The sequence below is a fragment of the Nannospalax galili genome, unplaced genomic scaffold (assembly GCF_000622305.1).
Source record: "Nannospalax galili isolate Female #2095 unplaced genomic scaffold, S.galili_v1.0 scaffold1663, whole genome shotgun sequence".
NCBI lineage: Eukaryota > Metazoa > Chordata > Mammalia > Rodentia > Spalacidae > Nannospalax > Nannospalax galili.
Genome location: NW_008349356.1, coordinates 304175 through 320108, shown reverse-complemented (window position 1 = coordinate 320108; position 15934 = coordinate 304175). Strand labels below are relative to the sequence as shown.

General features: G+C 39.8%; 1 protein-coding gene across 2 annotated transcripts in view; it reads right to left on the bottom strand.

The window, feature by feature from the left end:
* Tgfbr1 (transforming growth factor beta receptor 1) overlaps positions 1-15934 on the bottom strand; it is a 70198-nt gene that overhangs the window by 20115 nt on the left and 34149 nt on the right. The window contains exons 2-4 of one of the 2 annotated variants that reach the window (XM_008846747.3): positions 8592-8837; positions 6851-7093; positions 785-1015 (exon numbers count right to left, since the gene is read on the bottom strand). In XM_008846747.3, coding sequence (XP_008844969.1) covers positions 785-1015; positions 6851-7093; positions 8592-8837 — 720 coding nt within the window. The remainder of the gene's footprint in view (positions 1-784; positions 1016-6850; positions 7094-8591; positions 8838-15934) is intronic. The other variant, XM_008846748.3, reaches the window with a different exon arrangement.

Here is a 15934-nt window from a genome sequence, read left to right as displayed (position 1 = left end):
AAATATAAATGTGTGTGTTTCTATCTTATAACTATATTCAACTAGTGGCCAGAATTAAAATAACAAAGAGTTTTATAAATGAATAAGAGATTTAAAAACATTATCATGGGCTAATGAGATGCCTTAGTGGGTAAAGGTACTTGCTACCAAGCCTGATAACCTGAGTTTATTCACTGGAAACCATGTGGTGGAAGGACTCCACCAAGTTGTACTTTGACCTCCACATGCACATTGTAGCATGCATGCCTATACACACATATGTAAAATAAATGTTAAAAACGAAAACATATTGTCATGAATTAAGAAAATCTTAAGAACTTCCTATTTCCAAAGATTGTATCTGACCTAATGGGTCTTATCTTTGTAACAAAAATTCATTCTTACCAAACCTGATAGTGTTTAGTAGTCATAGCTGTAAAAACAAGGCTTAGCTAGGCTTTATGAAAGTCCACAGAAAAATGGGGAGTTGGCTAAATTGGTAATGTGCTTGCTAAGCAACATAAGCAGGAGGCCCTAAATTCAAATCCCCAGCACCCCTGTAAAAAACCAGGTGAGGTAGTACATGGCTAGTATGTACTGGGCAAGTTGGAGGACCTCTGAAGCACACTGGCCAAATTGGTGAGCTCCAGGTTCAGTGAGACCCTATTCAAAAAATAAGGTGGAGAGCGACTGGAGAAGACACCCAGTGATTAAGGAAGGTACTCAAAGTCAAGCTCCAGCCTCCAAATGCATGCACACCTGAGCACACATATGTGCACACACAAAGTAAGGAGATGTGAATGACCTTTATTGTCTGCTGCTATAAATCCCAGGATGTTTTCATGGCGTAACATCACAGTCTGATAAATCTCTGCCTCACGGAACCACGAACGTTCTTCTCTAGAAGAAAATATCTTCACAGCAACTTCTTCTCCCCGCCACTTTCCTCGCCAAACTTCTCCAAATCGACCTTTGCCAATGCTTTCTTGTAACACAATGGTTCTGGCAATTGTTCTCTGAACAAGCAATGGTAAACCTAAAGACAAAAAACAAAAACAAAAAACAAAACAAAACAGTATTCAATACAAATCCTCACAGGAGGCACTAAGGAATGACCCATACAGGTATTGCTCTGTAAGTTTTACCTTTAAGGAACTTGACAACTCACTGACTAGAGGAGCTATATTTGTCTATCCTCCAACCCCCAATTTAATGAAAAGGGAAAACACAAGAGAAAACACAATCAAAGAATTCAGAAACTCCTGCCTAGAAGATCAGGGCAGGCTCTAAGTTGAATTCTGTTCTTTACAAAAGGAATAGGGCCAAAGGACAAAAGAAGGAATAGGTTGTTAATAGGTGGACTAGGCAGCAAAGGTAGATGAAAGAAATTAATAGTGCATGTCAGAGTACTGGAAGCTGCCACCAGAAGGTGAACAGTATTGAAGACAAAACTCCATGGTAACCAATGGGGATTATCAATAAAAAGAGGACCCATTAAAGATTATGAAATAACGGCGAGGAATGGGTAAAATCATTTTTAAATCTAATTTTAGAAAGATCTAGTAATGGCTTTATTATAGGAGAAAAGAATGTAAATACAATAAACACAGAAGTGCTGACCTAACTTTTAATAAATCATTAAAAATTGCCACAGAAATCATTTCAGAGCAAGTAATTTACTTGCTTTCAACTGGCTACCTACCTAACACTAGTATGTGAAATAAAACAAAGCAACTTACCCTTATAACAGGCAGTTGTACTTTTTTCACTCAGTGACCTTGTCCTACTCCAAAATACATTTTTTAAATGGTTACACTAACTTCACTTAAAAAGATTTAGTAGTTTTATCTACAACTTTTGACTAAGAGCTTCTGTTTTTGCGACAATCACTTATCAAATCTTACTCATCCACCAAGGAATTTATCTTTTTTTTTTTAAACTTCATTTTATTGTGTACATTAGGTAAGTGTATTCATGTGTGCATGGGCGTGTGCAAGACAGAAGACAACCTCAGGTGTCAAGCTGCCTCAGGTGCCAGCCACCTCGTTTTGAGAGGCAGAGTCTCTCACCGGGACCTGGAGCTTAACAAGTAAGCTAGGCTGGCTGACGACCAGTTTCTGCCTCCCAATTGCTAGAATTACAAGCACACGTTGCAATGCCCTGTGTTTTATGTGGGTTCTGGGGACTGAATTTGGGTCCTCATGCTTACATAACATGCTTGTAAAGCACTTTATCAATTTGAGTCATCTTCTCAGTCCCAGGGACTTTCATTTTAATTTATACTGACACTAACAAGTACAATGCCAATGTACATCATGTTCTGTTAGCATTTTATTTATGTAGTCTACATACACACAAAATGTGCCACTTACAAGCTATACTCAAAGCTACTTACTAGATCAAATAAATCCAATGACAGTTATGATCTACTCTTTGTTCCTGGATGTGAAAAGCTTTATCTTTCAATTCTCATTAATGAAACTCATGTGACAGAGGGCCAAGAACACAAAAGGTCACAAACGACCAAAAAGTAGAAAACAAAAGTCCACAGAGAGTGAGTCCTTGGACAGGACTCCTGTATTAAAATCCACCCATTCAGGGCTCAGGAACCATTGCGGAAGAGGGGGCAGAAAGATTGTAAGAGCAAGGGACCATATGGAAGGAGAATCCTACAGGCTCCTGGGACCTCGCTCATATGTACCTACAGCAATGGTGTCAGCATGCAGACCTATGCAAAATCAAGCAGACAAAACCCCAGCACAAAACTGCAGAAATGGGCATCAGATCCCAATCTTAGTTGAAGAATTATTGGCAGCCAATTATTGCTCGGTGAGGAAGAGCTGATCTTCTTAAAGGGAGAGACTCTAGATAGGCTGACTAGAACCCAGTGGATGAACTTGCACTGACGGATATCTGGGGACATTAACTTGACACGATAGGCCTTAACACAAATGACAAAATGTATGAATTCCCATGGGGAGGGGAGGCTATGGGAGGTGCCAATGGGGAAGATGATTAACATGTTATGTATGAAATACACAAAAATTCAATAAAAAATTTACAAGGCAAAGAAAAGCATCATAGCAATTAGCTTTTCTCATTCCATCTTAAGTTTCCCACAGGGATTTTTCCTTTCTTTTACCTACCCTGCCTACTGCCTAAAAAGCAGTTAGCTGTCTAATTATAGTAATAAAAATATTGTTTTTATAGCCAGATATAGGGGCACATGCCTTTAATTCTAGCACTGAAAAGGCAGAGGCAGAGGAGGGAGGATCTCTATGAATTCAAGATCAGCCAGCCTACATAGTGAGACTTTTAAGAAGGGGGGTTGGGGGCTGGAGAGATGGCTCAGTTATGAGCACTGGCTGCTCTTGCAGAGGACCTGGGTTCAATTCCCAGCACTCACATGGTGGCTAACAACCATTTGTAACTCCAGTTCCAGGGGAATTCAATGCCTTCTTCTGACCTCTGCAGGCATTCACGCCCTTACATACATGCAGGCAATACACTCACTCATACACATAAAATAAAAAAAAAAAATTTTTTTTGGTCTTTTTGAGACATGGTCTCCCTGTAGCCCCAGCTGTCCTGAAACTCACTATGTAGACCAGGCTGGCCTTGAACTCACAGGGATCTGCCTGCCTCTGCCTTCTGAGTGCTGGGATTAAAGGTGTGTGCCACCACGCCCGGCTAAAATATATTTTTAAATTTCCTTTAGCACCCACATGTCAGCTAACAACTGTCCGTAACTCCAGTCCCAGGGGATACAACAGCCTCTTCTGACCTCTGCGGGTATATTACCTACATGCAGGCAATACACACACATAAAATAAAAATAATTTTAAAATTTTTTTTTAAAAAGGGGGGAGGCAACAACAAACAAACCAATCATTTCTGTATACAAGGAAACCGGTAATTTAAAACACTTCCACAAGAGGCTAGAGAGATGGCTCAGTGGTTAAGCGTACTTGTTGCTCTTGCTCTTGCAGAGGACTCAGGCTTGGTTCCCAGTACCCACAGATAGGTGACAACCATCTTTAACTCCAATTCCAGAGGATCTAATGCTTTCTTCTGGCCTCTGCAGGCACTAGGTATGCACATAGTACACATGCATGCAGGCAAATGCTCATACACATAAAATAAAAAATACATGTTTAAACAATATTTTATTAAGTGTATGAATGTTTTGTCTGCATGTACAAAGGGCTTTAGTGAGGCCAGAATCAGTTTCCTCATCTATTTAAATGAATGAGCAGATATGCATATACACCACTATGTATTTATTTCTTTAGAATAAAGACTTCTGGGGGCTGGAGAGATGGCTCAGCAGTTAAGAACTGGCTGTTCTTGCAGAGGACCCGGGTCCAATTTCCAGCATTCACGTGGCAACTAACAACTGTCTGTAACTCCAGTTCTAGGGGAATCCAACACCCTTCTCTGACTTCCACGGGCACTGCACGACACATATGCACTTACATACAATGGGCAGGCAATACACTTAACGACATAAAATAAAAATAATAGCTAGGCATGGTGGCACACACCTTTAATCCCAGCACTCGGGAGGCAGGGGCAGGTGGATCTCTGTGATTTCAAGGCCAGCCTGGTCTTCATAGTGAGTTCCAGGACAGTTGGGGCTACAGGGAAACCAAAAAATAAATTAATTAAAAATTTTTTAAAAAAATAATAAATGTTTTAGAATAAAGATTTCTATCATTCTTTGAACTTTCCATTTACTGATGTGATTTCTGAGCTTCAGAGCTATATTATTCCTCAGTTTCTCAGTTACAACTTTTTAAAATGTTCATCATAAAATCAGTGAGGATTTTGTTTCCAAACCTTTATTATATCCATGAATTGAGCCCTTATTTGAAAGCTGATTAATAAATTTCAAAGGATAATATACCACATTTAAGACCCCAATAAACCACTTGTAAGTATTTTTACCAACAGTATGTGTTCTACATTTCTGATGAGGAAACAGAAGCCTGAAGAAGAAATAGGGGCTAACCAAGGTCATAGAACTTGTACTAGAATCTAGATCTGTTGATTCCTAACCATATATCAAATTCCAAAACTGCAGAGAGTAGGGACAGACTTCTCCTTCCAAACTACAGGCAAGAAAAAGTAAGACGAATTTCCTTTTGGTTTAAAAGCAAATTATTACTATGCTAAAATCTCCCTCAGGATAAGCCTGACAATTAGCAGTCTATTTCTGATACCACAAAAATCAACAAAACTAAGAAAAGCAAACATTGCAAGAGCCACGTACCCAACATTTAGTAACAGGGCTGCTCTTCTTGGTTTTTCGCTTTGAATTTTTGGTGTTTTTGTTTTGTTTTGTTTTTAAGAAAAGAAAATGACTGACTTCATCAACTTAAAAAAAAAAAAAAAACTGGGCTGGCAAGATAGGGCTCATCAGGTAAAAATGCATTTGCCATCAAGTCAGACTGAGTTTGAACCCCAGGACTCATATGGTGAGAGAACCAACTCCTCCAAGTTGTCCTCTGACTTCCACATATGCACAGCCACACACAGAAATAAAGCTGCTAACTAACTGTCCTGCCCAGAATGGGTAGCTGCAGTCTGAACATCTTTGGAACTGTAGTCCTACCTTTGTAAGAATGGTCATCCCTCTCCTTTCTACCACTCATGAAAAGCAAATAACATTATAGAGGGAAGAATACTCTGAAATACTCTGAAAAAGTGACTTACTTATTTCAACCTAAAAGTAAGCTCCAATCAATTTAACTATACTAAAATAGCCACAATCAGACAGAGACCAAGCTTAACAACCTTCATCAGGCTTCAGTCTGGAATACCATTCACATTATTCCAAGTTTTAACAAAACTAAGTCAAATGTCTTAGCTAACTAATCAAATAAACTGACAAGATCTTAGGCTGCTCTTCTGCCTCAAATCTCTGTACTAGCTTCCTATCCCAGACTAGCTTAATCCTCTAACATAGTTTGTTAGATCCTCCACAAGTTGTCCCCAGCCCCACCTTGCCCCTGGCCTCCTAATCTGCCTGAAACAGACCCACCTGCCTTCTACCCTGGTAAGTCAGATTCTGCCCACTAAGTTGATTCCCCCGCAACCTGAGCACTTCCACTCTTTCCCCAGCACTCTGACCCCCTTCTAGGCTTCAGCCCAGGCCCGCTCCTGCTCTCCCGCCTCAGATCTCTGGACTCCCCTCTTAGTCCAGACCTGCCCACTGTATCTTGATCCCTGGCACAAAAATCAGTAGCCTTTCTATATACTAATAACAAGCAAAACAGGAAAAAAAAAAAAAAAAAAAAAAAAAATTCATAATAGCCTCAAAAAAGTTTTAGAGAATAAAAGACTACAGAATGTGTCCCTGGATAGGACTCCTATGATAAACCTCACCTACCCATGGCTCAGAGAAACATTGGGGGCGCGGGGGTAGAAAGTTTGTAAGAACCAGGGTTGGTTCATGAACATAAGGAAACAAAGGCTTTCAGGCCACTGGGAACATACTCATATGAAACTGTAACAATGGTGGCAATATGCAAAAGACCCATGCTGACTCAATCAGATAAAAACCCAGCACAGACTAAGGGAAATGGCAGCAGGCACCAACCCTAGCGTGAGAACTATTGGCAAATGATTACTGCTGGGTGAGGGAGAGTAGATCTTTAAGGGAGAGACTGTAGAAAGGTTGACTAGACTCCAGAGGATGAACTTGCACCAAAGGACATCTGGGTACAAATGCTTGAGAGAATGCACAAAATCCAATGGGGAGGAGGTCTAAATTTGATTAAGGTCTATCATATGAAACTCACAAAAACTTAATAAAAATATTTTTTTAAAAAGATTTCTTAGGTAAAAGGTAAACAATTAATTACATTACCTGATCCAGATCCTGATGTTGTCATATCATAAATTAAGTCTTTTAATGTAGTACCCTCTGAAATGAAGGGACGATCTAGCGATGGATCCTCTTCATTTGGCACTCGATGGTGAATGACAGTGCGGTTATGGCAGATATAGACCATCAGCATGAGTGCAATGCAGACGAAGCAAACTGGACCAGCAATTACAGCTGCCAGCTCCACAGGACCAAGGCCGGGTGACTGCTTCTCTGAAAAAGGTCCTCAAATGAAATAAACATCATCAACAACAACAAAAATATTGTAGGTGGCACCCACATTTTCCCAACTGTCCACGTTTCTCCAACCCTCTGTATTTTCCTAGTTTTCCAAATGCCCACTGCTACCACTTAGCCACAGAGCCTCATTACAGCATCATATAGGGCTCAGGGCCAGAACAAGGGCACCATGTGGTTTTCTCTCTCTGGCCTCTCTTTTACAATCATCAGCTCTGTCAGCACCCTTACTCTTCCTGTGCATTCCTTGTTCCCAACCCCATCACCTCACTCACAAGGCCAAATACAAGCATCCACAACCTCCCTCATTTGTCACTTCAGGTCAACTAGTTAAAGAACCAAAAATCTGAAACAACTCCCAACAAAGTCATGTTTTAAAAGCACTCTTGTCTTATCTTCCTATTCCAAGTCTATTACATGCTTTCAGCAAGGGAAAAACATATAAAGTTATACAATTTGGGAGTCTTTTAGATAGACCCACTTAAGGGGTACTCCAATTGCCTCACCCTGCGTTCCTGTTCAGCATGGAAGAAGCCAGAGCAGTCTGCGTCCCTATTCCGTATTGGCAATTTGGGTTACCCCTTCAGAGGATGGTGTGATAAGAATAGGAGGTAGGAATTGGCTAGGCAGTTAGGGTAAAAAGACCCCAAAGAAATATAGCCAGTTTCTTGGCTAAAAGTCAAAATGTCCTTGGGCCTGTTAGCAACATATTTTTTTTTCTGTTTCAAAGATTACAAATATCAAAAGTATTGGGGAGCTCTGACTAATCCTTAAAAGATTTTAGGGTTACCTCTTCAGAGAGGAGAATGTTGGAAGGGAGGGAGTGGGCATGGATTTGATCAAAACACCTTATATGCATGTATGAAATTCTCAATAAAATTTTTGTAAAAATTTAAAAAAAACAACAAATAGGGGCTGGAGAGTTGGCTTAGGGGTAAAGAGTACTGGCTGCTCTTGCTGGGTTTGATTCTCAGCACCCAAATGGCAGCTAACAACCGTCCATAGCTACAGTTCCAGAAGCTCCGACATCCTCTTCTGGCCTCCAAAGGCATTGCACAACATGGGCACACTTACATATATGTAGGCCATATACTCAAACACATAAAATAAAATTAAAACAAATAAAAAAAAAAAAAAAAACCACACAAAAAAGTAGGTGCATCACACAAGGGAGAAAAATGCACTGAGGACAATCCAGGGAAAACCTATGGGATTCTAGAATTCACTTTGAAGAGGCTGCCCTTGCAGGCATAAATGATCTCACCAAGAGTCTCCTGGCACTACCTTCTCTAACAACACATACCCAGAAGTCAGGCTACTCAAAATTCTACAACTATAGACAGGTCACTTTCTGCCTCTACCTTCAGTGAGTTGGGTTTAATAATTTCTGCAAGCACTTTCAGTTCTAAATTTGCTGACAGTCTTAAAAACTTTTCTTTTTGTACCCTGGGGGAGGGAAGGGCAGAGGGCTGTTAATACAACTTACCAGTAGTTGGGAGTTCTATTTTATTGCAGTGGTCCTGATTGCAGCAATACGTTGTAGTAACAGCCCCCGTTTTTGAAGAAGGTGCACAAACAAATGGCCTGTCCCGAGGAATTAGGTCGATTTCAGCTATACACATACTATTGTGTATAATTTTGTCTGTAGTCTCAGTGACAGAGACAAAGCACAGCCCATCTGTCTCACAGGTAAAATTATCTTTTGTACAGAGGTGGCAGAAACACTGTAATGCTGGAAGAAAAGAGAACAAGATTCTATTAGGAAAAATTCTCAATGTTAAGTAAAAAATACTTCAACATTTACTCTACTAAATACATTCTTGATCCTATCATCAAACAATTTCCATGCACTGTTCAATAAACAAGCCTCTTTGTTAGTCTTAGAAGCGTGCAAGAAGACCAAGGTAACAGTAAAATTTAGACCAAGGCTTTTTCCTAAAAATATTACTTTCAAGAACAAAAAAAATTACATGAAATTTCATCTAGATAAGGCAAGCATTTTCCCTCCCATTTGAAACAATGCATATTTAAATTTTAATGGTTATACTTGTTCCTAGTCCTAAATTACACAATCTTTTTCCGTCTCTCTTTGTCTCGCACACACACACACACAAACACACACGGTTGGGGAGCAATTTGTGAAAAATACTACCACAAACTCACTATAGGCTGAAATGCCATTTTAGTAGATTTATGGTAATGGAGTAATGGAGAAAGATTCAAACTGAGCCAGACACTTTCTAGTCACCTTTGTGCAAACCCTAAGACATAAATCTTTTAGATAGTATGGAGGCTCACTCAGTACTATACATAGTAACAATTTCTGTACATAACAATACACACACACACACACACACACACACACACACACACACCAACCACACAGGCAACCTAGCCACACAAATAACTGGAGGAAAGCTAGCTCTCTGCCCACTTTTATCCATTTGATCTTTAATGTTCAACTCTAGGAATGCCCTCTTTATGAAGTGTTCTGCTATCACCAACATCTTCCCACATACATGGCCACTCTCTGATGAGGTGCTTGCCAGAAACAATATTTTTGTTATTCCCTTCCCTAGGAAAATGTTAAGTTCTTTGAAGCCACAGGCCCACATTCATTCTGTAAAATCTCCAAATACCCCTATGCCCGATAGTAGCAACACTCAAAAACTGCTTGTTGAATAACAGAATGTGCTCTAACATTTCACGGTGAGATCACAAAGCTACAAGGTAGACAAATTCTCCAACTATTCATTGGCAAGGGAAAGGTCCAGTTAGGTGTAATGGCAAGCTATGTTGAGCCCAGAGAGGTTCACTGTATCTATAAAAGGGAATGGCTAGGCAGACAGTAGGCCAGAAGAAAGCTAACTTCCAGATTGTCAATGTACTACACAGGGAAGTTTACTTAGCAGGTCTGGTTATATAATCCAGCATATTCTCAAGAACAGCTTGTCTTCAGGACTGTCCTTGACAATCTCCTGGGATGTGAACTCTGAGCCTCTGGAATATGCTCTCTGATAAGAATGTTTCTGTATGCCTATGTTTTTGAGTCATACAATACCAATTTGACCAGATAGTTTATGCTAACAATATAATTAAATATTTTTGCTGTGGTGGTGAGGGCAGAAGTCAATTATGCAGACTACAAGCCTAAACAACTGTTAACAGTTAATCTAGATCATCTTGATTGGGTTGAGAAGTACCTAGGAAATGCAGAGCACCTCTGGGTATACCTGAGGGCACTTTCAAGAGGATTAAAGTAGGACATGAATGTAGGTGGTACCATCCCATAAGCTGAGAAACCTAGATGGAATAAAATGGGAAAAAGGAGAAAGTCTCAGAGTCTGTCTGTCCCATCCCCCCCCCAACCCCATGGAAGATGCTCTATCATACCTTTCACAATCTGATGGACTGAAATCTCTAAAACAGTGAGCAAAATAAATCCTTTCTAAAGAATTAAGGACAATTAATATGTTTCTGTCAGATATTTTGTCATAGCAATGAAAAGTCTAAATAAAATGATGGCTGATGACTGATGTTCAGTAAAAACCCTGGACACCAACCAAGGCTTAAGTGAGCTTCACTGGTTGGCAGTACTTTGCACATGCTGTCACTTATCGCTGTTAAGAGAATAAAGGCCAACTGCCCCACTCTACTGGAGCACCTTTTCTCTCTCAAACTGTATCCCAGGTACTTTTCCCCTTTGCTGAATTTAAGCTAAATTTTTTCAGTATAGTAAGTCAGCTGTAACTGTTAACAGCTTTTCCAAGTCTTGTGTTAGTGGCAGCAGGGAGAAACAGCCTAGCCCTGCCACCAACAGACTTAGGAACCTCCACTTAGGTAAAGCAGAAAAGACTTTCAGGGCAAGTCAGAATGAAGTAAAGTTAGGGAGTTTACTATTTAGGCAGAGAGACATATAGGAAAGAACAGTACACATTCCCAAAATTATGAATGTGGGCTTAAGAGAGAGTCACACCTGGGTCTCTATAATGGCTTTCTAAGTTACAGTGTTCAAAGGATGTAATTTATAAGGTTTAAGATTAACCAAAGCTTAAAATTTAAGTTTAAAAATGATCAAGTAAAATTATACAAGCTAGTTTATAACTTAGGGGATCTTCCTTTTTTATTTTTTAAGCTGGAGATTGAACCCTGGGACTTCTTTATGACAACCAAGCATACTATCACTGGGTTGAGATATATCCCCAAGTCTTTGTACTTTTTAATTTTGAGACACAATCTCACTAAGTTACTTAGGCTGGCATTGAATTCACTCAGACAGGCCTCGTTTGCTATTCTCCTACCTCAGCCTCCAGAATAGCTGGGCTTATAGGCCTACACCATGAATCATCCCCTGATGACCACAGGTCAGGCTGAGAATTTCTTCCTGTAAGTGAAACTGTAAGGTGGTTTTATGAGACGCACTGTTTAGGTTTAGGGATGCAGCAACAAACATTCTAGCTCTAAGTAAGCAAGAGTTTGTTGTTTTGAGCATCCTTGTTTGAGATGACTTTGAGAATACAAGTACAATCTCTGTAGCAACACCAATTTTATCAGCTGTGTTTCTAATTTCTTTCCCTTCCCAGGTCCCCTTAATTTTGCCTTTCTATCCTGCCTCTCTGTGAGTCCTTCTCATATCCAAGGGTGTGTGTCTGGAGGACTCTGAACTGACTTGGTAGCTAAACTCAAACTAGGGAATGTCAGGTTCTCCTCAGGCAGCTACTTCATGGTTGCTGGTGCAATTAGCACACTTGTCTATCATTCTGTACAAACTGGTGAAGTTGTATTTTAACCACTATAAAAATATCTTCAAAGGGCTAGAGAGATGGGTCAGTGGTTAAGAGCAGTGGATGGTCTTGCAGAGAACCCAGGTTCAATTCCCAGCACTCACATGGCAGCTAACAACTGTCTTAACTCCAGTTCCAGGAGATCCAACACCCTCTTTTGACCAGTGCACTTACATATATGCAAATAATGCATTCATACACATAAAATAAAAATAATAAAAATATCTTCAAAGCCAGTGAGTTGGCTCAGCAGGTAAAGGTGCCTGCCACACAACCTGCTAACTTGGGTTCAATTCCTCAAATCCCCAGATAAAATGTAGGAAAGTACTGACTCCAAAAAATTTGCTTCTGACCTCCCCACACACATGCATCCCCCCCCACACACACAATTTCAAAAGAATAGTTTCCTTCTTTACAGAGTTCAGTCAATTTGACTTAACTCTTCCCAAGTACAGTGAATTCAAGAAAAGTAAAGGGATACAGCTATAATCTACATAGAGACTATTAAAAAGAGACAATTACTTGTGTTGATGTTTGGCAAAAAGTTTTAGTTCCTTGGGTATCATTTAATATTTTGTTTTAATTGATATGTGGATGTGAGTATCTGCAGCCAGAAAACACATCAGATCCTTTGGAGATGGAGTTACAACCATTTGTGTGCAACTCGATATGGGTCCTGGGATTGGAACTCCAGTCCTCTGGCAAGTGCTCATAACCACTGAGCCATCTCTCCAGTCCCCTCTTTGGGTATCATTTCCAAAGGAGGGATTCTGGGCTAGTAATTCATGGAGTACATAAATCTCATGAAAGTAGAGGCCAAATTTTGAACATATTTGCATTTTCAGGTAGAACACAAAAAGCTACTACTTCAGGATGCTGTTAAGCCTGCTCTCATGGATATCCTTCCTCAAGAGCTATTGCCTTTATTAGTTATTGTACCAAAAGCCTAGTATATGAAATTAATAACAGTCACAGCCCTTCAAGAGATCCAATGACTACTTATGGACAACATTAGAATATAATGTGGTAACTGCCATTATCTAAAACCAACTACCACAAATATGTCTCCAGTTCTAGGACCATCAATGGCTGCCCAAGGGTAGATGAGATGGGGCTAAATTAACACTTGGTCTAATATTTAAAGCTTACTAGAGCAAAAACACTTTACAACTTATGATGACCTTGGTTTTCACACATATCTTTTCTCTGCCTAGTTTAAGCCCATCTTCTCCTCTGCCTCTCATCTGTCAAGATCCCGTTCAAACAAAGATCTTTTCCATATGTGATCTGAACTCCTTCCCTTCTGATAATGGGGGTCCTTTTCAATATGTTCCCATATACATCTGCATACCTTGAGAACACCTGCAAATCTACTTATATTTTGTAGTTAGTGTCTGCCACTGCTTTTGGAAGGGCCATGTGTAGCTGTTTTGTTTTTCATATCTGAATTCTGGATGCCTAGGTAGTGGTAATAAAAATATTTGCTAAAACAGTGTTTCCCACACACAAGAGGTCACAAATACCAGGGAAGGAAGAGGAGCAGTTTAAGAATTACGTACACATTTTCATTTCAAAGATAATCTACAAACAATGATAAACATTCCGGATCTTGAGCAACCACCATCTAAACAAATACCACTAAGCTTTCACTATCATGTCTGCAGCCCTGTGAAAAGCTCATTCAGGTCAAATGTTGTTTGGCACAGGCAGTTTCATAGTATAGTACTTGTAACAGTAAGGCAAACAAGTAAATCCTAAATCCTAGGAACATAGAGCAATATAAACCTGGTATGTTCAATACAGCTGAAGAGCCAATATCATACATGCACTATAATATATGCAAGCCTTATTAAAGCCCTTCTTTGAAAATGTGCATTAGTAGCCAAGTATGAGTTTAATATTCAATGACATTTTCCATTCTCACTTTCAGCAATAATTGGTTTAGAAAACTATTTAATAAAGACTTGAATAATAATAGTTAACCCTATCTTCCAGTAAACAAAACAGCTGGCATCTTATTAAAACTAGTATTTCAGGAATGCTTGCTAACAAGTGTTTTAGTCAGTAAAGGATCTCATTATCCTGAATTTACCAGCAAAGCCCTGAGGTCATTAATACTATCTTGCATATTACTGGTGAGACTGGGCATGCTCAGCTTTTATTATCACTGGAGTGAAAACACTGAAACAGACTTAAAAATGCAATCAGACCTAAGGATATTTTTTTTTATAATGAAATATAAACATCATCTGTTGTGCTGAATGAGTGTATTAATTTTAATTTTGTTTTTATGTAGTTGTCTCTGTATTTAATTTACAGATTTGGTTATAATTGTAAATAAGACAGAAACATAGGATTTTATTTCTAGTTTCATGTCAATACAATTTAAGGAAACAGCATGAAAAATACATTCTGAACTTTCCCTTCCAAAGAGATCATATCATGGCAAATTTGAAATGCCAGTGCTAAAAGGCATCTCATTCCTTACTACTCTTCCTACAACAGGTCACTAGACATTATAAACATTCTGTAACAAAATTCTTAACCAAGAACTTATCACTTGAGGATATTTTAAAAAAATTCTGCTTTTCAGAGATGACTGACTACACTACTATTATATAACTTAGTGCAATAGTTTTAGGGAAAAAACTAATGGCTACAGACTACTGGTAAAGCAGTTGCCTGGTATGTTGCAAAGCTGTCCTCTGACCTCCATTCATGAACTGTGAAACACATATACCTACACACCTACACACACACACACACACACAAATTAACCCACATGGTGGAAGGAGAACCAACTTCTGCAAACTGTCCACTTACCTCCACTCACATGCAGTGGGTACACTTGTACCTCCACACACATACAATTTTTTTAATGCAATTTAAAAATGTTTCTTAAATTAAACTAAGTCTTTGCTTCAATTTTTAAATATTTTTAGTATACAAAGTAATGGGTGTTATGATGGCATTTTCTTTCATACATTGTATCACTATACTTTGTTCCAATTCATCCCCCATGTCTTCTCTTTAGTCTTTCCCCTGACAATCTCCTCTGTTTTTATGTTACAGGTTATGGCCCGAATTCTCTCTGGGTCTCCTGCACAATCAGACAAACCATATATTTTATGTGTATTTATTAACTTATAAAGGAATGACTACCCAGTGCCTAGCACCGTACCGCACCTCAGAGCCTGCCTTATCAGACCGTGCCATGCCCGTAATTTGCTCACACCTCTGGGGCCACTGATGGCCCCAGGTCCATACAAATCAGTCCAGTCTATCTTTCAGCTGTTATGCATGGCGTTACCACGGCCCCTTGCGCTTCCCCGCTCGCAGTTTCTCCACTAGGCTAACGGCTTCCCCTTCCAAGATGGCTCCCAGCCACACCCCCATAGTCCACACTCTGCAGCAGGCCCCACCCGTTGGAAGACCTAGCCAATCGGGAGACACTCCATCCCTTTCCTCTGCTCTTACAATCTTTCCATCCATCTTCCACTAAAGTCCCTGAGCCTTGGAAGGGGTGAAGATGTAGGGTGATCTCTCTTGTACCATGGTGAGAGAGTGGCTTCTTGGGCCTCCCTATTAGTCATCTTTAGGCTGTGGCCACTGATCTATCTCAGTGGTGTTTCTTCTACTATAAAGACAAATGGAGGGAAGTAGACACATTTAAACAAACACGAATGTAAACACAGATGCCTAGAAGATATCCCAATAGGTGTACTATATTCACTAAACAACACACTCATGATGGCTTCTCCACTAGGGCCAGTAGCCTTTCTCGACAAAAGGCGTTGGCCTGGTCTACAGCACCAGATGTGTGTTCCACCCCTAAGGGCGGGCCTTATCCAATTATAAATCTGTCAGTTGTATGTATGTGGTCGAGCCATTATCACACTTGCAGGTATTGTGTGTCGTGTCCGTAATGTGCAGCATGCGGGGTCCATCATTGAGTAGACTTATAGGGGATCTTTTCTTCCCCAACCATCTGTATAGAGCCTTCTGGCAATATGAACATCATCCATCCAATGGCACAGTTTTTTGG